The 27333-nt window shown below is 42.4% G+C and overlaps 2 protein-coding genes across 3 annotated transcripts in view; one reads left to right on the forward strand and one right to left on the reverse strand.

Moving 5' to 3' along the window:
- LOC138965368 (germinal-center associated nuclear protein-like) overlaps positions 1-9061 on the reverse strand; it is a 64332-nt gene extending 55271 nt beyond the window's left edge. For both annotated transcript variants that reach the window (XM_070337509.1, XM_070337508.1), the window contains exons 1-3: positions 8983-9061; positions 1149-3399; positions 654-695 (exon numbers count right to left, since the gene is read on the reverse strand). In XM_070337509.1, the coding sequence (XP_070193610.1) occupies positions 654-695; positions 1149-3375 (2269 nt within the window). In that variant the 5' untranslated portion in view covers positions 3376-3399; positions 8983-9061. The remainder of the gene's footprint in view (positions 1-653; positions 696-1148; positions 3400-8982) is intronic.
- A 7433-nt stretch (positions 9062-16494) lies between these two features.
- The window catches only part of LOC138965361 (protein ST7 homolog), a gene marked incomplete in the record, with an annotated part of 26358 nt that continues 15519 nt past the window's right edge, over positions 16495-27333 (forward strand). Inside the window, 1 exon segment of the mRNA XM_070337498.1 lies at positions 16495-16779.

Raw genomic sequence — 27333 nt, forward strand, 5'->3', positions numbered from 1 at the left:
TCGCTTGAAAACAGGTTTACGAGTTGAGGTCCGACTTTCGGCCGCCATTGTGAATCCTAAAGATCGGTTCTACACTTCTAACAAAGTTTTCACCACGTGGTACTAACTTATCCGAACAGTCAATGGGAAAGAACTGTGTTTAGAACCCCTACAAGTACTTGGACAGTGGTTACCTCCCATTTAGTTTTCAGAAATGTCCTGAAACGTTGCTGATGCAAATCCCCCGTACTAGGTACGGTTATGGGCGTACGACAAACCGAAAATGACCACGTACCTTGTACGGGGCGGGCAGTGGAGGGGTTTAAGACTCCCTCCTTTTTAAGACCTGATTTTGTCATATTTTTTGAGGTCTTAATATCACTCTTTATTAAAAGGGGTGTTCCACTATATCTCATGGATGAAAAATGACAGTGGTGGTGCATGAAGCAGACAATTTCCACTCTAACAAGACACTACAAGTACAACACTGAACATTTAAAGTTAAATATTATATAAACTTACAGAACTTTACTAATAAAATTATTATGAACTAAAACACCATGAAACATAACTTGACACTCTGTTGCATGAGTTATACAGAGACCTTGAAAAAAAAGGGAGTAAAAAGACAAACAGACACAGAGAAAAGGAAAGCAGAAAATCATTACATGTACCTTCATCCTCATCAGCAATTCTCTTCTGACTGCCTGATGAACCTGAAAATGAAATAGAAAAAAAAATCAGATCCAAGTTCCATATAAATTATAATATATATATATATATATGACTGTCTATGAGCATGAGAATATTCACTATACTAGTGGTAATGTTACTCATGAATACTAATGCTTCACTAACAGTAACACAAGCATAATTAATAAATTACACTGACGGCACACAGAGAAAGACATGCTATGAATACAATGCAATGCTAACGACTACACAAACCACTGGTCAATATTATAAAATTATTATAAACCCAAATGAAAAATACAGTATTCTAAAAGCAAGTCTCTCACAAACATGAGGATTCTCAATCACATTGTCTCTTAGAAGTTAGACCTTTTAGTCTTAATCTTGCATTGCACTCTCAATCTCATACGCTCATTTTCATTCTCAGTGAGAATCTCACCACTTCCTTCCAAACTAAAGTTGAAATTCTCCCTCACCTTTTGAAAAAATGCCAAAAATTCCTTTCTGCTCGTGGTGCTGCTTTGGTCCAGAGGCCGTAGCAGTGTGGCCTGGGAAGCCTGCGCCACCCTCCCCACTCGTCCTTCCCCCAAACACGGAAGCAGTCTGATCGGCAGGTTTTTCTGTCTGCTTCAGGCCCCCACCTTGACCAAAAATTGCGGTTCCCATCTTCCCCCCGAAAACAGAAGAAGCAGAAGTCTGTTGTGTTGTGGATGGTTTATTTTGGCCACGGAAAAGCTGCGATGACGAGACTCCTGGTGCGAAGGTCGAATCTGATGTTGGCTGTGTGCCACCAAAAACAGAAGATTTCGACACAGGCGCTGCAGCAGGAAAAAGCATCGCTCTACTTTCAGGTTGGCTGGATGCGTCGAATGCAGATTCTTCCTGCTTAATCACTGGCTTGCCGGCACCTCCAAAAACGCTTCCTTGTTGCAGTACAGGCTTTGTGGCACCGCCAAACACGCTTGAGCTGCTTTGCTGTGACTGTGTGTGTTTGGAATCCGCGCCAAAGCCACGGGCACCTCCTTGCTGTGAAACGCCACCAAAGACACCCGACGACACTGATGATTTTGTTCCAAAGACGCTAGGCACTGAGGAAGTAGTTGTTTTAGCTCCAAATCCACCAGCAGTGCTTGTCTTCCCACCAAGAGAGGAGCCAAATCCACCAGCAGTGCTTGTCTTCCCACCAAGAGAGGAGCCAAATCCACCAGCAGTGCTTGTCTTCCCACCAAGAGAGGAGGCACCCCCAAAGGCAGTACCGACAATTGAAGAGGAAACAAAAGCTGAAGATGCAGGTTGCTGACCAAAGACAGAGCCAGTGCTTCCACCCAGTCCCGGGGGTTTGCTGGATGTGTGGCCACCAAACACAGAGCCTCCTTGGGACGATCCTATTGCTGCTGAACTTGCAGTGGAGACAGGCCCTGGTGCACTGGATCCACCCGTCTTTTGTCCAAACACAGACATGCCCCCAAACATAGAAGAGCCCTGGGTGCTGGGGGGCGTGGAAGAAGATTCTTGACTTTTTGTTGATGTCCCAAACACAGATGAGGTAGTACTGAACCCACCTACTGCTCCTGTGCCAAAACCTGAAGCACCTGTCGATCCTGTGCCAAATCCTGAGGTGCCTCTTGATCCGGTGCCAAATCCTGTATTCGTTGATGATCCCGTGCCAAATGCCGAAGTGCTAGTTGCTCCTGTGCCAAATCCTGAAGTGCCAGTTGCTCCCGCACCAAATCCTGAAGTGCTGGTTGCTCCTGTGCCAAATCCTGAAGTGCCAGTTGCTCCCGCACCAAATCCTGAAGTGCCGGTAGCTCCAGTGCCAAATCCTGAACTGCTGGTGGATCCTGTGCCAAAACCTGCACGCCTTGATAATTCTGTGCCAAATCCTGAAGTGGTAGTAGATCCTGTGCCAAATCCTGATAAGCCAGTTGATCCTGTGCCAAATCCTGATATGCCAGTTGATCCTGTGCCAAATCCTGCGGTGCCACTAGATCCCGTGCCAAATCCTGAAATACCTGTTGATCCCGTGCCAAATCCTGAAGAGCCTGTTACTCCAAATCCGGATGTGCCTGAAGATCCTTTGCCAAATCCAGAAGTACCTGTTGATCCTGTTCCAAATCCAGAGGTGCTTGTTGATCCTGTTCCAAATCCTGGCCCAGAAGTGGCCCCAAACATTGATGTCCCTCCTTCTCCACCAAATGAAGCAGAGCTGGTACTGGTAGCTGAGCCGAAAACTGGCCGAAAAGTTGACCCTCCACCAAAAGAGGAGGCTCCAAACACAGTCGATCCACTCCCACTCCCAGTGAAAGATGCAGTTCCAGTTCCGAATCCTGAGGCAGTTCCACTGGAAACAGGCCCTCCGGAGCTCAAACCTGCGCCAAGTCCTTGTGTTGTAGCGCTAGTGGAGCCAAAGACTGAGCCACCAGCACCAGGCATTCTAAACCCGCCGCCCGAGCTCTGGCCGAATGATTGGTTTGCACTCCCTGCAGAGCCAAAGCCTTGAGCCACGTTCGCTCCAAAGCCTCCCACAGTACTGCTGCTAGTTGCTCCAAAGTCTGTGACAGAAGTGCCCCCGGTCTCACTCGCAAATGCCTGGGAGCCTGAGGTGCCAAAGGTTGATGACCCAGTAGTCGTGCCAAAACCAGGGGTGGAGGACGGCTTCTGGCCAAAACCGCCACCAGATCCAAATCCTGAACCAGGGTTCATTGTGTTGCTGGTTTTTCCTATGCCCTGAAACAGCAAGTGTAACAATAAATGTCAAAGACTCAAACGATTGAAAAAAATAAATTGCGTGACACTGATATACATATATATGGCCTTGGCTCAGAAATGGCGTCGAACTCCATTTTCCCCCCACTCGGGTTATTCATGGCCTAATTTCTGTGAACAGAGCCACAGAAGGACAACGAAAAGAGATTTCTTGGATCTAAGACATGTTTACCTTTCGGTTTTCACTTCAAGTCGATAGCCGATGTTGTTCTTTTGGTCGCTGTGACGCAATTTGTGCTAACTATCGGCCAAGTTTTCTCGATTTGTTTGTGACATTTTACAGTGGGTCTAATTGGATTAATTTATTGCGATAGTGTTCGAGGACATAACATAGAAAATGAAGTTTTCCTGTTCTGCAAAGGCTGATGAAATCATAAAGTATCTTTCGGGCAGAAACGGTCAATGCATCGCCGAGTATTTTCCGGAAACAAACGAAGTGATGTTCATCACGTATTGTCGTAAGGAAACACGCGCATGAATCGTTCACTACAATGAGTTATCAAAAAATACAATCGCCGTTGTTCACTCAAATATTTGATGAGACTAGACCCGAGTATTATTTGCTGGATCAAAATTCATGGTTTGCGTTGTAGTTTGTACAGAAAATGGCTTCATAGGTGAAATGTGTCAATTTGCTGTAAGATGCATCGTGATGAACTACATTTTTGATCGGACTAATACTTTATCGGAAAGGTGTGAGCGGTCACATTCCATTGTTTTAGGCGCGAAATCAATAAAGGGTGAAGCGTCATTGTGAATGAAGTCGTCATGGACGAAGGAAATAGAGAACGTAAAGGTAAATGTTTTGCTGTAATTGTGTTATCTAGCGTGATGAACTGCGTGGCTATGAATAAATGTTTGTAGTTTGTTAATTTTTCACAATGCAACGATGTTTGTTTTTCTGTATTGTTTAGCAAGTACTTGTGCGTAGTTTCCGATCTTGAGACAATTTTCAATTTGATTCCTACATGTGAAAAAAAAAAAAAAGTGTATCGATCTTTTGTTAAGTGATGAACTTACATTTTATAGAAACAATTTAATGAAAGACTGGAGAAATAATCATAACTGGCATGATTTCACCAATAATTTGAAAAAAATAAAACCGTCAGCATGTTGTTATTTTGATAGACAAATGCAATGCCTAATGTCGACGTAGTTCATCACTTTTCAACAAATAAATTACACTGATCTAAAAGTTAGCGATTTTTGTTGTTATTTTAGAAATCAGTCATGAAAAAATGCCTTAATCTAATTGTTTACCACGGATCTTCATATAGTTTTGATAAAATCAAACTTATCTCCTAGAATTACTTAATTGGCGTAGTTCATAACCTTACAGCAAGCATCTATTGCCAAATATGTGTAAAGTGATGAACAAAGGTAACTTTTTTTTCCTTTGTCATTGATTGGAATTTTTTAAACAGTTACCTTTTACTTGTGTCAAGTTCAAAATCTGGGATGTTCAACTAATTACAAAATGTCTTCAAGTCACATGAGCATGCACAGTTCATCATCTTACATCAGATCTCTGCAATCTGATTTGTGTAAAGTTATGAACAAACACCAAAGTGTTCTCTATCTCACATTATTTTTTTGAACATATCATATTTGGAGTATTTTTAATCTTAAGTCATATATATTCTTCCATTTTCACTTATTTTGCTTATGTTCTGTCACCAAAGTGGTTTGCGGGTCTCATTATGTGTTCATCTTGTGATGTAAGGTGATGAACATTTTTCTTATTGGCGTCACTAAATCTTACTATGCTCGGTTTTTTCCTCCAATGTTCTATATTTTATGTCTGCCACCTAATGTAACTTGTTTAATGACATGTTAAATGAATTATGCAGACAGGACAGTCATTTATGTTCAATTTTTTGACAAGTTTGCTGTAATGTGATGAACATCTCCAGTTTTCATGTGATAACTTTTGAGTGCTTCAAGTTACAAGCTTTTTTTTGCCATTGATGTTACCCTCCTTTGATGTGTGTGTTCTGGATATGTGTATTGTGTTCTAGCTCTGTTCCGTTTGGATACTAATATGTGAAATGTGACTTTGTCACGCTGTAAAGTGATGAACAGAAAAGATGGATGAGTAATTTATGTAATTGTTTCTTGTTCACGAACTTGAATTTTGTCTCGTTGATGATAACATGATAATTTATGTCACTTGACATGATGTTTCAGATGACTTTCTAGATAACGTGCGACCTAAGTTTGATTTTCTAGTTTTTGTACTGAATAGAAACTTGCTGTTCATACAATTCAACATTTCATTGCTTTAAAAGTAAATATTTGCTTGCATTATCACTCTGAAATCTGCTACAGATGCTAATTGGTACATGAATGTGATTCCATGTATATTAACTGATAATTCTGTAAGTTTTTGCTATTTTTAACTGAGGCCCTCACATTGTTGTAAGGTGATGAACTGTTCTGCTGTTTATTTTTGTCGGGAACGTAATTCCAATTACTTTATTTTGAATTTTGTACATATTTATCCTTTTGGCTTCCTTTGTCATTATTTACAACTGAAATTTGTAAGCTGTTTATTCAGGTTTCCTTTTAATTGGCATGTTTATCTTGTGACATGATGTAAGTGTGATGAACAGCATGTACGCACATTTTTGTCCACTGTTAACACAATAAATGTCCGATTACTTCCAGACTTGTTGGGTTGTCTTTGTCATCTTTTTCTCTTTGAGGTGCAGTTTATAAAAACAACATTTTCTGAAAAACACTTTTTGTCACAGTTTCTAGACACCAATTCTGAGCCAAGGCCATATATGCCTTATTTAAAATACAACAAAAGTTAAAACAAAGAAGGAAAAAAAGGGAGCAAAAAAGACAGCTAGGCCACATACAGCACAAAGTAGTAAAAGTAGGTTAAAGCCATATGTACTCGATGACTATACACGCTAATTGCTTTACCAACAGCTGGAGACAGACTAAATTAAGTTCCCTGCAAAATATTGTGGTCTAGGACCCCTTAAATGTTGAGATATTTGAATTTTCATTTTGATCTGGACCGTCCTATTTATAGATTTGGCAACACATGTAACGTTGATGCAAGGGAGAGAACACCGCGGCTTTGTTGACATCCTCACTTTTTCAGAGGCTAGAACAAGCTGTAATGCATGTATTATGGTCCGCGCATGGTGACGTATCGTCATTATATGGTCTTATGGTGCGTTTGACATCGATTGTGGGCAAACTACACTTTGTAAACACGGGAGTGCGTTAGTATGCCTTTAAGATATATTGATTCATTTATTACAAGCAAAGGTCCTGTTCCAAATCAAAATCATTTGGTCAGCCTCATTATCTGCAGTGGTTGACTTAACTAACTTTTGACATCCTTTTCAAATGCTTAGACATCAGTGAAGTTCTTTGTTTCACTTTCAAGCAATTTGTGAAATTCATCAGATTCAAAAATCTAATAGGTGCATGCACAAGGCAAAGAAGGCTGACAGTGACAACACTAGGGCCAAAAAAAAATAGGTGTGGTTACGGTAACATAGCCAAAAAAAATAGGGAAGGTAGGTAGGCAATCACTTTTTTTTTTGTTTTAACTTTTTTTTCTAATGTGTACAAATTAAACCTACTTGACAGGGAAATAAGTGTGCGACTCGGGCGCTTTCGCTTTCATTGCGTTTTTTGCACTCGGTTTTTTTGTTTTTTGTTTTTTTTGACAAATGTAATAAAAAGTTATAGGATCGGCCCCTAAAATTAGGGTAGGTCGGGTTACCGTAACCACACCTATTTTTTTTTTAGGCCTAGTCATCCATGATCCATAACTATTGGGCAAAAAAAAAAAAAAAGTCTGTTTACGGTAACCCGACCGACCCTATTTTTTTCGCGCGACCCTAGATTTTTTTTTTGGCATTTGGGGAAAAAAAAAAAAAAAAAATCTGTTTTTTGTGTGCAAAATAACGTAAAAATATGTTTTTTGGGGAAAAAAAAAAAATCCCGACCTACAGACCCTATTTTTTTGGCCTATGCTACCGTAAACAGACCTATTTTTGGGGGGGGCCTTGAATAACAAAGGCAAGCAATTCACAGAGCGCGGCGCGCTGTGCGGCGATTCACAGAGAGCGGCGCCCTGAGCAGCGCAGCGATTATCGAAGCGCGGAGCCCTCACCAGCGCAGTGACTCTTGACGCGGTTCGTCTTTGTGTCAGCAACATTATGATAATAATACGTAGTTTAAACCTACCTTCTTTTATATTACCTGAAATTATTTTGTGTGTGATGATTTTACGAAAGTTATGTTTGTCAGTCTCTGTGTCATTTGTCTCTGTGTCCTTGTCAAGTGTCTGCGTCATTTGTCTCTATGTCCTTAGTGATGGTTTGCAGTCTCTGTGTCATTTGACTATGTGTCCTGATGGTTTGCAGTCTCTCTGTCATTTGACTATGTGTCCTTGTCAGTCTCTATGTCCTTAGTGATGGTTTGCAGTCTCTGTGTCATTTGTCTCTGTGTCCTGATGGTTTGCAGTCTCTGTGTCATTTGTCTCTGTGTCCTGATGGTTTGCAGTCTCTGTGTCATTTGACTATGTGTCCTTGTCAGTCTCTGTGTCATTTGTCTCTGTGTCTAGATGGGAATCAGTATGTGTGTCAGTGTTTGTGTCTTTGTCAGTCTCTCTTTCTGGACAATATGCGGCCGGGAAGTCAGTGTAGGTGTTTGCCATTTCAAAAATGTAAGAAACCAGTGTAATTTTGGGGTGGTCACAGAAGACTGTGATTACCATTGGAACTTGGGATTGTCAGTGTTGACATCAGCGCATCGATATCAGTCGCATGGTGAAGGAAGTGAAAGAGTGACACTGAGAGAAAGAGAGAATGGTGCTATGTTTTTAGTTTTTTTACCGTTTAATGCTGAAAGAGATGTAAATGTTGTACATTTTGCGATCGTGAAGGAAATGTACCATCAGAATACACCGCGCGTCATAAATCGCAACGCTGCACAACGCGCCACGCGTTATGAATCCACTTCGAATAACTAAGGCTTCCAATGCTTGAGAGTATTATTAATACGAACCATATGTGTGTGTGCTGATACATATATATATATATATATGTGTGAGTGTGTGTGTGTGTGAGAGAGAGAGAGAGAGAGAGAGAGAGAGAGAGAGAGAGAGAGTGATTATCAACAGTAACGGACAGACAGCGTCACTTCATTAGAATATAACAGAGCGTTTGATTTTTCTTGCCGCATGACGCCAAATGCAGTACGTGTTCTGGTAAATCAACAGAATACCGACGTGGAACTCATATTAAACGAGCTCGTAACTGTAACGCATGCTACAGTCTAGTAATAGGACCTATGTAAAGGCTACACAGCCTACCACATAGTAAACTTCAACTTCAAGTTCAAGTTCAAGTTTAATATTACGTCGTATTTTCGGTTTCAACCGGACCAAACTGGAGCACATCATCACAGTTTTACAAGATCTACAGTTTCAATTATTTGAATGATGACGCTCCAAAGTATGTAAAATTACTAAACAACATCTCGCAAACAAATTAACAAATTTTGGAAGCTTACACGGAATCGGAATAGAGAAATTTCAAACTCAGTGATCCCTCATTTCACATTGCGCCTGCACTCTTTCGTGTCTGTAAACTTCCGGCGTGATATGCTAGCTTCACAGTGAATCACAAAATAAAATAATCGATTTTATGCAGCAGGCTGATTAAAGGTAAGTCAAATAGGCATATCCTACTTGAAAGAAGTTTATTCATTTTTTGCAAGATCAGCTTTTATTTCAAACCGCATTTATTTTTTAACGTGGCTGCGTCTGCAGAACTGTATTTCTACAATGGCGGGTTTCCTGTCAAGAACTTTTGATAAAATGAAATCTTGGATTGCATGGTCCTGGGCGTATTTGTGGGCTGTCTGGATCATTCTTGTCATCTTTGTCGTCTACATACTCCGAGGTCCTCTCAAGCTGAGTGAAAACGTCTCATACGGTATGTATGCACTTTCTGTAGCCAAGTAAACTTGGCCATTCGCATTCAACTTCAGAAAAGTCATACGTAGCAGACAGCACTATCTTTTGGTTTGCCTGGTGGGTGTTGTGCTATGCTATACAATTTGTCATAACAGTTTGCAAAAAGAGTCTGGATGCAACCAGCAGTTCATTTTTGAACACGAAAAGCTTGAAAAGGCGTGATGTGTGTGTGTGTGTGTGTGGGTGTGTGTGTCACTGCTCTGTGTGTGTGCACAAGTGCAACACATGTTCACAATCACAGATCGAGCTTCACTACTGGAAAAGCGGAATCACTTTGACTTTGACTACTTTATTTCATTGCAATTATGCTGGGGATGGGATGATCTGTGGTATTTGGGACCCTTCTTTAGTTCGTCTGAACATGATTAAACACTGTTAAAACTGAAAGAATTCAGACACACACATAGATCTATAGAGACAACAGATCAACACAGCCAAGAAAAAAAAGTGGTGCTCCTGAAGTGTCAAAACCCACAGCTTATTGCAAATATTTCTAGCTGTTATTGTTTATGATCATGGTCCCTGTCTGTTTGTGGCAATTCTATCATGGAAATTGGAATGCATTTTGAAGACCAGTCCTACTCCTATTCCTAACTTGAATAATTACCCCAAAAGGAAATATTTTTTATTCTGAAGTTATGAAATACACAACAGGAAACTGAAACTGAATTTATATGGCATGTATATCTACATGTATACATAACTATGAAATGGATCATGAACCAGGGCTTTCAGTTTCACATTCAAGAAGTTTCCTTATATTAGTTCGGTTGAGAGAGAGAGAGAGAGAGAGAGAGAGAGAGAGAGAGAGAGAGAGAGAGAGAGAGAGAGAGAGAGAGAGAGAGAGAGATTTTACAACTCAAATGCATGGTGTCTTTCATGCAAGGTAGACATATTATATGATATTGTGCAGAATGTAGACCAACACATTTGAGGGAAAATATGATAATATTAATAAATAAATAATGTCAAACTCAAATCTAAATTTTTTTAGTAATTGTTCGCTGTTTGACAAATTCTTTGACTGCCCTTTTGTGTGAAACAAGTTTGACTTTGAGTGTGTAACTGTAAGAGCATATTATATTCATTAGTTGTAGTTTTATACACCGTTACATGTGTGTGTGTGAGTGTGTGTGTGGTGAGTGCATGTGTGTGTGTAACCAAGTGCATGAAAGTATTGAAACACTCAAATCACCTTTGTAGGCAAAGTCGGTCAAACAGGAGTGAGGTTGGGGCACATCTATACTGTATACATATAAAAGAGAGTGTCTGTCTGTGTGTGTGTGTGTCTGTCTGTCTGTGGTCGCCATACCTCAGAGATGGCAAAAGATAAGCACAAGATATTTTGCATGCACAAATGTGCACCTGGGTTTTAGTTTCTCCAGACATTGTTTCCTTCCTCGGATAATTACCCTCCCCATCTATCAATACAGTCTATATAGTGCAAGGGAGGTAAGTCATGCTTTGTCACCCACGGAAGGGAGGTAACTCTCATCAAACCAGTATACCGTGTCATTCTCAAGGGTTACCCCCCGCCCGCTATCATCCCGCCGCCCCCCCCCACACACACACACACTAACCCTGCCCCCTGCTCCCCCTCCCTGCCTTCCAGATCATCGCGAATAATGTTTACGAAACGATCGCCTCAGTGAAAGATCACGAGAATTTACAGATTTCTCTCCCCTGTTTAAAAAGGTATGACGCGCTCACTCATGAGGTATGCGTGCTTTGATCAGACGGTAACTACAGTGGGTGTGAGAAGGGGTAAACAAATCACGAAGAACACGTTGAACCAAATAGAAACTTGCCTTGCCTATACATCCAAATGTATGAGCTCACACTGTCATTTTTCTTATCCACATTGGAATAAGATTCGAGAGGTTTCTGAGAGAGGGGAGAGCAGAAACACCCGGGCGAAGCCGGGCCTGACTGCTAGTAAGATAATAAATAGCCTAATGAAACTCAGACCCTATCACAAACAGCTCTGCTCTCCACATCCAACGGGTGTGCTGTCTTAGTGTCTACGGTGTACCGGAAACATAGAGCTACTATAAGTTATAAAAATAGCTAGTGCTCAAGGCAGTTGGACAACTCCGTTAATTAATGCAGAGCAGCTGCCGTGAAAGGAATGTATTACCTTTAGACTACAAGCCATTCAAACAGGAGTGAGTTTAGTATATAAATAGTCTTATAAATTATAGTCTTACAAAAACTGTTGTGTGAACGAAAAAGGTTTGCAAGAACATACCAGGCGACAACAGCAACTAGACCCTATCATAAACAGCTCTCCACATCTCATGCGTGTGCTGTGTACCGACGCACCAGATATTTGAGCTACTTTCACTTTCAGTTACAAAAATAGCTCACGCTCAAGGCAGGGAGACAACTCCATCAATGCAGAGCAGCCGTCCTAACACCCACCCTAACACTTTTTATTTTCTAATTCTAAAAGAACCCTGAACTTTTGGCACATTTTGCGAACCATACCAAGAATAAGAGACGTAACCTCCTTCGAAATGGACAAAAACAATTTGTACATAAAAAATAATAAAAAGCCGACCTGCCGAACCAACAAATATTTTTGTTTGGCTATTAGAATTTGTGTTTGAGTTTGACTCTTAGAGCGTTCAGTTTTTCAAATCTACAAGCTTTGTTAATAGTCATTTGAGACCGTGTATATTCTCAAGTGGAGGGAGTGCCTTTATTTACATAAGGCAATGCGTTTTACTAACCCCGTTCAGCACGGAATGTGCATGCGTTTGCTGGATTACAGGTTTGATTTCCTGAATCCAACGGTTTTAATCTGCTTTGACGAATGCAGACCTATCAGGACTATAATGACGAACAGAAGTCGGGGATCCTGACAAAGGAGAGTGAAAGAAGTTAAGAAGAAATCTGCTCACTAATTAAAATTCATTTAACCATTTAGCATTGTTACGGGGCATTTTCAAGCAAATCATTGCAGGTATTTGTAAATTACAGTACAGCAAATGGTCCGTGAACTTTTATAAGGTTCAATTTGTCAGAAAACTTTCCCAAAATAGCTCTTAAGGTGTTATATGTATATTTTTGACTCACATGCGAAGCAAAAGTGAGTCTATGTACTCACCCGAGTCGTCCGTCCGGAAAACTTTAACGTTGGGTATTTCTTGGACACTATTCAGTCTATCAGTACCAAATTTGGCAAGATGGTGTATGATGACAAGGCCCCAAAAAACATACATAGCATCTTGACCTTGCTTCAAGGTCAAGGTCGCAGGGGCCATAAATGTTGCCTAAAAAACAGCTATTTTTCACACTTTTCCCATTTTCTCTGAAGTTTTTGAGATTGAATACCTCACCTATATATGATATATAGGGCAAAGTAAGCCCCATCTTTTGATACCAGTTTGGTTTACCTTGCTTCAAGGTCAAGGTCACAGGAGCTCTTCAAAGTTGGATTGTATACATATTTTGAAGTGACCTTGACCCTGAACTATGGAAGATAACTGTTTCAAACTTAAAAATTATGTGGGGCACATGTTATGCTTTCATCATGAGACACATTTGGTCACATATGATCAAGGTCAAGGTCACTTTGACCCTTATGAAATGTGACCAAAATAAGGTAGTGAACCACTAAAAGTGACCATATCTCATGGTAGAAAGAGCCAATAAGCACCATTGTACTTCCTATGTCTTGAATTAACAGCTTTGTGTTGCATGACCTTGGATGACCTTGACCTTGGGTCAAGGTCACATGTATTTTGGTAGGAAAAATGTGTAAAGCATGTGAGTCGTATGGGCTTTGCCCTTCTTGTTAATCTTAAGTGGCATAGGAACAAATAATCAAAATTTGTCAGGAAGAAGTAACTTGAAGGATTTGAATAACCCATTTTTGTCTTGAACTGGAACAGCCTGTTAACTTTTTATCTAAGCCTGTTAACTTATTTTCTAAGCCTGTTAACTTATTATCTAAGCCTGTTAGCTTATTATCTAAGCCTGTTAACTTATTATCTGAGCCTGTTAACTTATTATCTAAGCCTGTTAACTTATTATCTACTAGATGATTACCCGCTTCGCCGGGTACAAGTAGAGCCGAATACCAGGCTGCGCCTGGGACCCGGCTTTGCCAGGTGTACGCCGACTTCGCCGGCGCACGAAGGAAAGGAGATAAACGCGCAAAACACTGGAGACCTAAAAATAGTAACGTGCAGTGACCTTCTAAAAATAGTAACGTAGTAACGGGAATATGGATTGACGCCACACGGAGGAAGGGAGATAATCGCGGCTGAAAACACTGGAGAAGATAAGGAAGAGTTACTGGTAGTGGATCCCAACAAAAACAAAAACAAAAATCGGTTCAGCGCGCACAGCGCTGCGCGCTGAGAGCACGTGTTGAAATATCTCATCGATGAGGTTGTGTCCGGGGTGTAGCTGAATACAGTGTCCAAATTTGAAAAAGATCCACCGAGAACTTTGGCCGTGCATCGCGAACAGACAGACAGACAGACACTAGTCGTATATATATATAGAAGGTGTATGTTTGGCTTATCATGTGACACAATTTCAAGTAAATGCACTGTGAAGTGAAATGCTCTTGGTTTCTATGATTTAATAAAAGTTCTTTGTAGGCTCGGCCCAGCTATTTCCAATTTGTTATTGCATCATTTCTTGAAGGGATATTTGCGCCTGAATATTTGTTTAATGTTATTTCATACTAGCAGTCACGACCTGGCCTCGCCCGGGATATCAGCAGAGCCCTCAGGACATTTATTCCAAGAACCATCACACAGCAGTTTTCTGAATTCTATTTCATTTTCAAAGAACCACGAATGAAAGAAAAACTCCAAATCAAACTTTTGGTGGAAATGAGTTACCTCCCTTGCTTGTGTAAATTGAAAGTTTTGGGACATTTTAAATACTTTATAGTCTCAAAAGCATTTGAGACATGTGCTACCCACTCAGTGTCATAAAAATTCAATTTTTCCTTACATGTGGTTTTATGGATCGAGTTACCTCCCTTCCCTGAGAAAATTCCAGATAATTGAGCAGCAGGTTTAACTGACCACTTTACACCCCTTGAGAATGATATTGGTTATTATTGTTTATTACACCCCTTGAGAATGATATTGGTTATTATTGTTTATTACACCCCTTGAGAATGATATTGGTTATTATTGTTTATTACACCCCTTGAGAATGATATTGGTTATTATTGTTTATCGTCTCTTCAGCAGTTCATGCTATTCCAGACTGTTGAGAATGATTAGGCTGTAATGATAAGAGTTACCTCCCTTCCATGGATAACAAACACTGATGTAAAGTTACCTCCCTGTGCACTATGTAGGCTGCATTCAACAATGGGGAGGTTCATTATCCAAGAAAGGAAACAATGAATCAAGAAACTAAAACTCAGGTGCACATCTGTGGATTTTTGGAAGTGTGCATGCAACATAATTATCTTGTTCTTGCTTCTTTCCATCTCTGAGGTAGGGCAGATACACACACACACACACACACACACACACACACACACACACACACACACACACTCACAAACACACACACTTACAATCTTTCTTATACATGTATATTTATTTTATGGCATCATTTTAATTTACAGAAAACACAAACAAAGAAAGGCAGGGGTTTGCTGGTGCTGACTGAAGTAATGAATGGTCTTGCTTTTGGGACTAATGAGTGAAGTTTTTTTTTTTTTTTTGGGGGGGGGGGGGGGGGGGTGTCATTGCAGTTTTTTTCCCCAACCTCAACCCCCAAAACAACTCCATCCCCTCCCACCACAATCGGCGGTCTCTTTTAAATTACACGGAAGCGCAGACGACACCACTACTGTTGGCGCTGTCACGGCAGCAAATAACATCAGTGCAAGCGCCAACGGCCAGTGAGAGCGTGTGCTGAGGTTGCAATAGGTATCAGTCGTGTGGCCAGCAGGCCTTCTCTCAGTGCAGCCAGTCGCCCTTTCCCCTGCCGCTCTGTCTCGCTCACCGGACCTCCCTCCCTTCTTCGTCTCCCCTCTTCGTCTCTCTCCCTCCCCCCATCTCCACCTCTCTCTCCAGCCACGTCTATTTTCAGCTGGCCGAGTATCGATTTTTGTGTTCACTGATGAATACCAACTCTGTTTCCTTTCATGACAGCAGCAGCGCCCAACTCTCTGATGTCCCTGGCGCTTGTGTCTCTCCCCCCTTGCGCGCGCTCTCTCTCTCTCTCTGTTTCTGACTCTCCTCCCTTTTCTCTTGGACTGTGCCATGATGTTTTTCACCCACTTTGTCTGGCAGAGGTGCTGTCGTGTGGCTGTGGTAGTACCGTTAGGCTTTTAACGTAACTGCCGGTCAGTGATGAGGCAGCGTGTGCATGCTAGCCATCTGTGACAATCGCCAAGTAGCAGCGTGGTGAGGCGACAGGCACTCTCGTCGTGGCAAAACTGTCTTGTCTTGTCGAACCACGCGCTGCCACATCACATGGTCGCCTCGTCTTCGACTTTTCCTGAGAGTCTGCAGTATTGGCCGCTCACCATTGTCTCCGCTCTGGAACCTACTGGCAGAAGCGCGCAAGAGAACCTCTCTTGACGTGGAGGGACACGAGTTGACCCTCTTGGTGCTTGTATCCTTCGATTCTCCTAAGCGTGTATTAGTGGAATTCCATAGCTAGCCTCATGTGTCCATCGGCGAAAGAGCCAAATTCTGGCATGTGGTCTGTGACGTCATTAAGTTTGTGACGGAATTTGTCAAGGTCTACGAAAGTGACACATATTGACTCGCGGAAGTTGAAGGCCAAGGCGAGGAACATAAAAGCCGTCTACTCTGTATGGATGCCATACGTTGGTTGCATTCTACTTTTATTACTTGTTCGCTGTATATTGACCGTGTTCCAATCAGTGATCGATTTTTCTGGACGCTTTTGGTGCCCTCACGCCGTATTGTAAGCCAGCGGCTTCGATCGAAACCGAGAGCATGTGCTGAGTGTTTTGGTTATTCAGCATCCACTATTTCTCGTTGTACCTGCCAGCTGTTCCCGTGTTGTGTCCAGCGTTGGTGTACGTTTCAGAATCCATTACGCGCTCATCTCTTGTTTTTGAGCGACAGCTTAGATCGAATACACAACAGCTGGGATAATAGAGAAGAACTCTCTCCATCTAACACCATCGAATGAAAACAGCGTGTTCCTTTGCACAGCAGAATTCCTGTGTCAAGCATTTCTTAGCAGACACGAAGTCAGTGTCAACCCATTGTTTCTCTGTGTCGTATGCATGTGGTGACCCGAAAGCAAGAGTTTCTCCCCTTGGATAGTGGAGTTTCTCTCAGTGCCAGGAATACGTGGAACATCAACGGAGGTTGAGGTAAACTAAAAACTTCGTGAACATCGATTTCTGTGGATATAAAAGTCTGCGGCGCAACACCCGAGTTACTGTTGGCGATACATTTCAAGGCATCACAAGACGGGCAGAATGATCGATTGTAAGTATCATGATCCCCAAGTTCGTTTCCGCAAGCAGCGAATGCAAACTGGGTTTATGAATAATGTTCCGAGTTTCCGTGTGCCAGTATACAGGCACATTTTCTGGCGCACATGTGGGTTTACACACGAGCAACCATAGGGGGAGGGGGGGAGAGAGAGAGAGAGAGAGAGAGAGAGAGAGAGAGAGAGAGAGAGAGAGAGAGAGAGAGAGAGAGAGAGAGAGAGAGAGACTCAGACTCAGACTCAGACTCAGACTCAGACTCAGAACTTTATTACAAAAGGATAAAGGTTTTAGGCAAAGCCTATTCTTCCAACCTGTCCTTTATACAACACATAAAGACAGACGCACATAATAAAAATCATCAATCATATAAAATACAGAAATACATTGTATGGAATGCAACACCATGTGCATTTAAGGAGAGAGAGAGAGAGAGAGAGAGAGAGAGAGAGAGAGAGAGAGAGAGAGAGAGAGAGAGAGAGAGAGAGAGAGAGAGAGAGAGAGAGAGAGAGATGAACTGAACTGAACTGAACTTTATTTAACAAGGATAAAGATATTTTAAGGCTAGGCCTTTTCTTACAATCTTTCCTTGAACACACACACACACACACACACACACACACACACACACACACACACACACACACACACACACACACACACACACACACACACACACACCCCTATATATATAAAACACACACACACACACGTGTTCAGTTGTCGAAGAGAGAGAGAGAGGGGGGGGGGGGGGGGGTAACACAGACGCAGTAAATATTCGTATAGATCTCGTAATACCACAGAGAAGGAGAGCCTCTTCTTACTAGATTGAACCGACAGACGAACAATCAGAGCAGGGTATAATCATAACTACAAAAAGCGAGATACTTGGAATAGGATTCGTTTTTGACATTTTTGTGGGAAGAGAGTTGAATTTATGATGATCAGTGGGACTGAAATACCCTTTCCCGTCTTCCAGAGAGAAACAACAAAATGCGAAGAAAAGCAAGAACAAGAATGTATTTCGCCATACAGCATAACGGCCATTTGTACTTTGTAAAACGATGGAGATGCGTATCCAGAATGGTGTAGCTCCGAGCGGTGTGCGTCACTGAATTTTGAATAGTATGTGTGTTATCTTTGTAGTACGTAAGTCTGTTGTGCATGAATGTCTACGTAACTGAACAAACTACTATGAAAACTCCCGCAGTGGGGCACTGCGGTTATGAAATTAAAGGCCCCTCCTGTTTTTGGAACCGCAGGAGCTTTCTAGTTTGCTCTTAGGTAGATTTTTGGTTCCTCTTTCCTGTCATGCTCTCTTTTTCTTCATGAATTCTTTTATTTTTTCTGCCTTCTTGCTCATTCACCTGTATTTTTTCCAAAAATCTCTTCTCTTGCCGCTTGTCTCGCGATTCATGTATAGTTTAATCTGTTAGTGTTCTGATGTAAGTCCAGCAGTAGATAGGTTAAGCCTATTTTAACATACTGGAAACTGGTAATCTTCCAGTAGGTATTAATTTAGTTTTACTAAAGCCTGCTGGGACACAAGTAATGGGTTAGTACATTTGTAAACAGGAATCGCTTGACAAGTGGCCCCCTTCATCCCCCCCTTCCTCGTCCTGATATGGCTCTGCGTAGTCGGCTGGACGTTAAGCAACAAATAAACAAACAAACAAACAAACTATGAAAACTAAGACAGTCACAGAACCAACAACCATGTAAACACTGATGAAGAAAACAACATGAAAACTAAAAGTACATGGTTTTAATACAATGCATGGGTTCTTTTCAGAAAATATATATACAATGGTTCACTATCAGTCTCTATCTGCCTTTCTGTATTCTTCCTTCTCCTCTAAAATTATCACGTGGTATTCCCAGTGCGTCTGTCGTGCGAGGGCATTTCAAGACTTTCTATTCAAAGGGGAAAAAAACCACCTATACATGACACGGGTACATGACTGGTTGGATTGGTGGGTGGGGGGAGGGGGGGGGCTCTCCTCCTGTCTTCTTATACACCAGAGCTATTCAGAGCTTCTTATACACCCTCCTCTCCCCGCACTCACCCACCCACCGTCATATATATATGTCTGTGATCTGAGGCTATTCCTGTCGATAAGTGCTCTAGTTAGTGATGATGGGTTTTTTTTTAAATTTTTTTAAAAACTTTTGTTGCTTAATTAAGACCACTGTTTGTTGTGCCTGCATGCACTCTCATTGTGCGTATGTTTGAATGTGTGATTTATTTAACTGTGTATTTTGTTAGCTGAAACGCCCTATGGGCCTAAATCCGAAATAAAACCTTGAAACCTTGACTAAGTAATGACAGTCTTTTGAAGACACACTCTCGTCCTTCCTGTGTAAACGATACGGCTCACCGTCTCAGAACGGATCCCTCCACTTAGACTTATACCAAAAATCGACCGCCTGTGTGCTTTCTTTCCAGAGTGGCATTTTTTTTAATGAATCAATTTTAATTCTTTAAAAGCCACTAGTAGTGCCTTCTGACAGACGGCTCGCAATCAGACTGGAGGCGTCCATTAGATTCGCCAAAATGACAGTTCTGTTTATTCGCAGAATCGCTCGTGTGCAGTTGACTCGGTCCATTTTTACGCCTGGGTTCTTTACAGCTTGTAGTTTCTGCCTCTGAGGCTCAGCAGACATTATTCATAGAGGGGCACTCTCTCCCGCGTGTACACTCGTACCAGTCTTAGTGATGAGGGGTGTGCACTGAGGGTACACCATGTACATAATTATTTTGGAAAGTGTGAGATTTTCAGTATGGCAGATTTCACACACACACACACACACACACAACCCCCCCACACACACACACACACACACACACACACACACACACACACACACACACACAACACACACACACACACACACACACACACTGCAAGAACATTAATGTCTTTTTATTTATTACAAAACACAACAGCCCCCATCAACTTTCATTTAACAGATTTTTACGTGCGGTTTTATGCTAGGAATTTACTGGGAATTTACTGGGTATAAAGAGCCGGCGAGTACTGTTTCTCTGTTACGCAGTTTAAGTTAGCAATTCACAGAGGATTTGTTAATACTCGTTAATCAACCTGAACCTGACTCCGCGTATACAGCGACTGTGGACGGAAACATTGATTCCGTTTCACTGCTCGTGGAAGTCTCTGCGTATCGTGGTCTAATCCTACAACATCACAGCTTTTTGTGCTCTGATTTTACTTCATCATCAGTTTTAGTGCTCTGATTTGACATCATCAGTTTTAGTGCTCTAATTTTGCGTCAGTGATTGTTGTGCTCTGGCTTCACTTCTTAACTGCTTTTTGTTGTTCTCATTTTACATCACATCAATACTATTACAATACGGTTCTAATGCCAATACTTCCCCCGTATCATGATCTTGCTCTTGTTTGGTTGAGGTGGTGTGCAAGGCGAATGAGATACGTGGCTATAACAGTTGTGTTCTCCAAGTAAGCGCGACTAGTAGATTTAACTGCAGCATGGCCAAGCGGTGTTAACTTAAAAGCAACAGGCCTTAGCAACACCACTGGCATACAAAATCAATACTGGAATGGGAGGGGGTGGTGACGAGAGACAAAATGAGATTCCTTAATGACCTCTAGGAGCTCTCTCTGTTTCACCCCTGTACACTCTCTCCTGTCTACATCTCTCTCTCTCTCTTTCTCTCACTCTCTCTCTCTCTCTCTCTCTCTCTCCCCCTCTCTCTCTCTCGCTCGCTCTCGCTCGCTCTCTCGCTCGCTCGCTCGCTCTCTCTCTCTCTCTCTCTCTCTTTCTCACACTCTCTCCTCCTCTCTCACTCTCTCCCCCTCTCTCTCTCTCCCCCCCTCTCTCTCTCCCTCTCTCTCACTCTCTCTCCCCCTCTCTCTCTCTCTCTCGCTCGCTCTCTCTCTCTCTCTCACACACTCTCACTCTCTCTCTCTCCCCCCCTCTCTCTCTTTCTCCCCTCTCTCTTTCTCTCCCCCTCTCTCCCCTCTCTCTCCCCCTCTCTCTCTCTCTCTCGCTCGCTCTCTCTCTCACTCTCTCTCTCCCCCCTCTCTCTCCCCCCTCTCTCTCCCTCTCCCCTCTCTCTCCCCCCTCTCTCTCTCTCTCCCCTCTCTCTCCCTCCTCTCTCTCTCTCACACTCTCTCCCCCCTCTCTCTCTCCCCCCCTCTCTCTCTCCCCCTCTCTCTCCCCCTCTCTCTCTCTTTCTCTCTCTCTCTCCCCCTCTCTCTCCCCCTCTCTCTCTCTCTGTCTCTCTCTCTCCCCTCTCTCTCTCCCTCTCCCCCTCTCTCCCTCTCTCCCCCCTCTCTCTCTCGCTCTCTCTGTCTCTCTCTTTCTCTCTCTCATTCTCTCCCCCTCTCTCTCTCTCTCCCTCTCTCTCTCTCCCTCTCTCTCTCTCTCTCTCTCTCTCTCTCTCTCTCTCTCTCTCTCTCTCTCTCTCTCTCTTGTCCACTCGTGTTCTGACTCAGTAGTGGATTCGTTCTGTGTAAGTTGACCCTCTTTAAGACGAGGGCTGCATACTTTCTTGCCTATTACCGTGGTAGTGCAGTAGTGGTATTCTGTGTAGACCCTTCCTCCAGCATCTTAGACCACTCTTTGTACCTTTTCTTTTAATAGATGATTGTCATTTGTTTTACCTCATGTCTGCCCTGCGTGTGATGGTGTGATCGTGACTGCTGTAGTGTGGGCGTGTGTGTGTTGGTGTGTATGTCAGTGATTGTGTGGGCGTGTGTGTGTGTGTGTCAGTGTGTGTATGGGTGTGTGTGTGTGCGTGATTTTACCAACACTACGCTAAATTCCTTGTGCTTTAAATGTTTTTTTAATGTCACTTGGCTCAATAAATACTGTATTCTGTATTCTGTATTCTGTGGTAAGATAAAGATTGTCTCTCTGTCTTTCTCTCTCACTCTCTTGACCACTCTTTTTCTGACTGAGTATTGGGTTTTTTTCTGTATCATTTAACCCTCTTAAATGCAATGCGGGGGCTGCATGGATATTTAAAATGGGTACATGTCAACTCTCTTACCTATTACCCTCCAAAGTCTTTCTCTCACTTTATCTCTCTCTCTCTCTCTCTCTCTCTCTCTCTCTCTCTCTCTCTCTCTCTCTCTTCTATCTCTTTCTCGCTCGCTCCTGCAGACATGTCAGTGAGGCCTTGGAGGGAGGGGACATTGCTCAATTTGATTTCTTGCGCGCCCAAAATAGACCCCCGGACGTCGAGTTTCTACTCGCCTCACAAATTTAAAGATCTTACTGTCTTTTATAGTCCGGAATTCGAACAGTCGCGAAAGGGTACGGGGGAATTTTTGTGGAAGTGAGACTGAGGAGAGAATGGTCATTTGAACTAAAGACGAGTCTTTTGGCGAATGGTGGGTTGTGTCTCAGATTCACTTTTGGGCTAGGCCAAACACAAATATATGTTGGTTTAGGGTAACCCGACCGACCCTAAAACTTTTTTTCATTTCTCAAAAAAACCAAAAAAAACCCTCTGGCACATTTTGCGAACCATACTAAGACTAAAAAAAAAATTCTTTTTTTTAAAAAGCCGACCTACCGACCCTATTGATTTTGGTCATGTTACCCTAAACCAACTTATATTTTTGTTTGGCCTTAATGCACTTGCGTTGCGAAGGACATAGAGAAGAAACTGACAGAGAAAGACGGAGGGCTGGTGGAGGCGAAGTGATGGACGGAAAGAGGTGGAAAGGGAGAGAATGGTCAGACACGGACATAGCAACAGGCAAATAGGGAGTTTAGTAACAAATGGTATTACAACATATTGTATGTGTGTTTCTTTGACAAGCTTCTTTTCCGGTATTTTTAAATCCGGTCAGGTATATCGAAAATGTCCGGTTAACTCGAACACTGATACTGTGATTATGATAGAAAGGACTTGACTTGTACCAAAGAGGGCAGAACTAGAAGCGGAGTATTTCTGCTTCTACCCTCTGTGTGTACTGCGTATGGCTTGGAGCTAAACTGCCTACCGCCGAACACACCATTCAGTTCATAGTGAGATCGAGTGAGAAGTCATGGTGAATATGGTGAAGATCAGTAATGACGGAACAGCTGAATTATTTATCCAACTCCCTGGAAACTCGGTGAGGCCGACCTTCGCTTTCACTTGGCTTGGGGACTAGTGCCCAAAGTGCTTTGCTGGTGTTGGTAGGGCGTAAAGGGAGGCGCGTCAAGTTACTCAACTTGTCACGTCCAGACGCAGGGAGCCCCAGGGGCTTTTAATCGTGCCTCAGGTAGCTAAATTAAGCTATTAAAAACAAAATGCCAAGTGTCATGGACTTTCATGCAAGGAGTCAAAACTGCAGTTTTTTTTACGAATTAATGTTAAGCATCCTGCGGGCAGGAAAGCGTGGCCTTCGATCAGGCTCACATAAGGTCACGCACTTATAAGTAATCACCTCAAAATCCTACATGGAAGTCCATAAGTCTCGGCGAAAGGGAGCATTCTTTCATTTTGGGTACTTTACGTCAAGACATAGTGTTTGATTACGTACTACCATTGTAAAAAAAATGGTATGCGGGTCCATTTTGGCATACCGCACACAGCCTTCAGTCGCAGAACATGATCACGGGAAATGTTAATGACATTTTGGCGATAGATGCGAACTGACAAACCGCTGTCTTTCTCTTTCTTTCTTTCTTTATTTGGTGTTTAACGTCGTTTTCAACCGTTCAAGGTTATATCGCGACGGGGAAAGGGGGGAGATGGGATAGAGCCACTTGTTAATTGTTTCTTGTTCACAAAAGCACTAATCAAAAAATTGCTCCAGGGGCTTGCAACGTAGTACAATATATTACCTTACTGGGAGAATGCAAGTTTCCAGTACAAAGGACTTTACATTTCTTACATACTGCTTGACTAAAATCTTTACAAACATTGACTATATTCTATACAAGAAACACTTAACAAGGGTAAAAGGAACAAGGGTAAAAGGAGGAGAATCCGTTAGTCGCCTCTTACGACATGCTGGGGAGCATCGGGTAAATTCTTCCCCCTAACCCGCGGGGGGACCAGGGAGGGGTAAATTCTTCCCCCTAACCCGCGGGGGGAGTCTTTCTCTTTAATTAATTTCTCTTTAATTAATTTCAAAGGTTTGAATGATGTATGGAAGATCGCATAATTATCGAATACCTCTGATAAAAGATCTCCCAGAATTACTGATTTTATTTTTTAGTAACAATGTAAGGAAATCCCAATGGGCGATTGTATCACGGCGCGTCGACTGGGTGTAAGGGTGGAAAGCTACTTCTAGTTTAATGCACTTCTGGTGAGAGCTGATGGCCTTTCTGTCCACCCGGGAGGACCAGGCCACAGACACTTAACTCATTGTCTCCCAGGTACGGATATATCCGTTCCCACTCATATGGCTCTATCTGACCAGGTACGGATATATCCGCTCAGACTGCTTCAGTCGCTTCCTGTAACGTCCATCTAACGCCTGCATTCCAGCGTGTTGATACACAGTTTCTACACAGTTACGACCATTCTGAGTGACCTGCTGCACCACAGCTGGTCTGGGCTAAAAGAAACTTGGTCAACATAGGTGGGGTAGAAAGTGTTAACACGACGTGGGGCTTTGTCCGGCGTATCACGACATCGTGAATGTCAGTGTCCGGCGTATCACGACATCGTGAATGTCAGTGTCCGGCGTATCACGACATCGTGAATGTCAGTGTCCGGCGTATCACGACATCGTGAATGTCAGTGTCCGGCGTATCACGACATCGTGAATGTCAGTGTCCGGCGTATCACGACATCGTGAATGTCAGTGTCCGGCGTATCACGACATCGTGAATGACAGTGTCCGGCATATCACGACATCGTGAATGACAGTGTCCGGCGTATCACGACATCGTGAATGACAGTGTCCGGCGTATCACGACATCGTGAATGACAGTGTCCGGCGTATCACGACATCGTGAATGACAGTGTCCGGCGTATCACGACATCGTGAATGACAGTGTCCGGCGTATCACGACATCGTGAATGACAGTGTCCGGCATTTCATCGTGTCTCTTGTTGTTGGTGGTGTTGTTGTTGGTGTTGTTGTTGGTGTTTGTTTTCAATCAATGATGTACAGTGGTATTTCGGAAAGAGGCGTTAATCCGTGTCCGGTATTTTTAAACCTGAAAAAGGAAACGGAGTTGCTGCTTTCGTTGTTGTTGTTCATGCCGTCGTTGTTGTATTTATGTTATGTAAGGCATTTATTTCATTTATTTATTTGTACAGCAACTTGCCTAAAGATCTGAGACAGTTTAGAAAACATTTAGAGTAAATAAAGCTTGCCATCTAAAATTACTGTCTAATGGCGGAGACCTTTTTTGTTGTTGTTGCACGTGCAAAAGAAAACATTGCTCGTTTGTTCAGTCCCCATCTCTGAATTAAATACTGCACGCAACTCGTTCACATAAATTTGAGAGTTGATTTTAGAAGAAATAAAATAAAGAAATCTCCGCAGGTCCTTAGCCAGCTGGCGTTCTCGCTGATTTCAACGCTCCAGTAACTTGGACGTTAGTGATTATTCAGTCTATCTTATCAATGTTTCATATTTGCCAGATCCCTAAAGTGAGCTTGTGAGGGAAAGCATGATGCAGAGGTTGGACGGACGCTATCCCAAAACCATCGAAAAACAAGACGCGATTCCCGATCTACCTGAAAACGTACCATTAGTCAAATATTAACTACACCTGAAGGCTTTTTTAACAGCAAAATCAGCTTGGTGAGAAAGATGTGTGTGTGTGTGTGTGTGTGTGTGTGTGTGTGTGTGTGTGTGTGTGTGTGTGTGTGTGTTTCTATCTGTCTGTCTGTCTGTCTGAGAGAAAGATGTGTGTGTGTGTGTGTGTGTGTGTGTGTGTGTGTGTGTGTGTGTCTGTCTGTCTGTCTGTCTGTCTGTGTTCGGTCTTTTGTCAGAAACAAAGACTTAACAATGAAACGAACAAGCAACAAGAAGACAAGCACCTGTTGAGCTGTGAGATTTAGTTGGTGGCGTGTTGTCTTCTGTTCGGTATGTGTTTGGTAAGCTTACGACGCGATTGAGGCCGGTAGCGCGGCACGACGTCGGTTTTGCTTGTTGTCGTCCGTTATTGTGATGTCTGGCGGCTGATTGGCTTAATTAGTGCTGGACTGACAGACCCGTCGTTATGGCAATGATGATTGACGCGCAGGTGGTCAGTTTCATTGCGGATATTGAGGCTTTAGGGATGGAAGGTTGGGTGGGAAGCGGTTGGTGGGGTGGAATAGGGGGAGTGGGTGTGGGTGTGCGCGAGATGGGGATAGAGAGAGAGACGAAGAGACTGTGTGTGTGTGTGTGTGTGTGTGTGTGTGTGTGTAGGTGTATGTGTGTGTGTGTGTGTGTGTGTGTGTGTGTGTGTGTGCTTGAGAGAGAAGAAAGAGTACTTCAGAGAGAGAGACAGAGACAGACAGTGTGTGTGTGTGTGTGTGTGCTTGAGAGAGAAAGAGTACTTCAGAGAGAGACTGAGAGACAGACAAACAGACAGTGTGTGTGTGTGTGTGTGTGTGTGTGTGTGTGTGTGTGTGTGTGTGTGTGTACTTCAGAGTGAGAGAGAGAGAGAGATGATAATGATTTAACTCCCCCCCCCAAGGATTACGGTTTAAAGCTACGCCTTTTCTCACACATAATACGGAATTATGATAATGAATAATAATAAGACATTAAAATAACAAACATACCAGAAAATAATAATGCGACCAGCAAGCAAAGAAACCCCACGAAGTGTTGATAAAAGCCGCTTTAAGCCATGTAGGTTATAATTATAGAGACAGAAAGAAAACTGATAACTTCTGACGTACTGATGACGTAGGTTACACTTCAAACTTAAACATCGTTACATAAAGCTATTTCGAACAGCTTCTTTGTTTGGACCAAAATGCTAAAATGCTTCTACAACTTCGAAATCGGCAGCCAGTCCGTGATGTTACTGTGTCACCAAAACATTGCGTTTTATGTATTTATTTATTCATTTAGGAGATTTTTAATTCTATAGCGCATAACTAAAAGCACTATGCGCTTTACAATATCACTAGGTATAAGCACACGTAAATATATACTCTGATTAAATAGAACTTAGCCTAACAAGACATACTAAGAACACTAAACATTTGAGTTCATACAAAAATAGTGAATTAAATTTAGATACTGGACAAACGATTAAAATCAGCTTAAGGCCTACACCGACTACAATGGACTATTTCAAATACAAAAATTTAGTTAACTATAAAAGGCAGTGCATAAAACTCCATAATCCTAAGAATGTCGAACAAATAAAAAACACAAAAGACTATTTAACTATAATTACTCAGTAAAAGATGATAAACATGGAATACAAAGCTGTAATTTTTAACAACAAATCTAAAAAGATGTTCATGCCATATTGCACA

This window comes from Littorina saxatilis, linkage group LG4 (genome assembly GCF_037325665.1).
Source record: "Littorina saxatilis isolate snail1 linkage group LG4, US_GU_Lsax_2.0, whole genome shotgun sequence".
In the NCBI taxonomy this organism is placed as follows: domain Eukaryota; kingdom Metazoa; phylum Mollusca; class Gastropoda; order Littorinimorpha; family Littorinidae; genus Littorina; species Littorina saxatilis.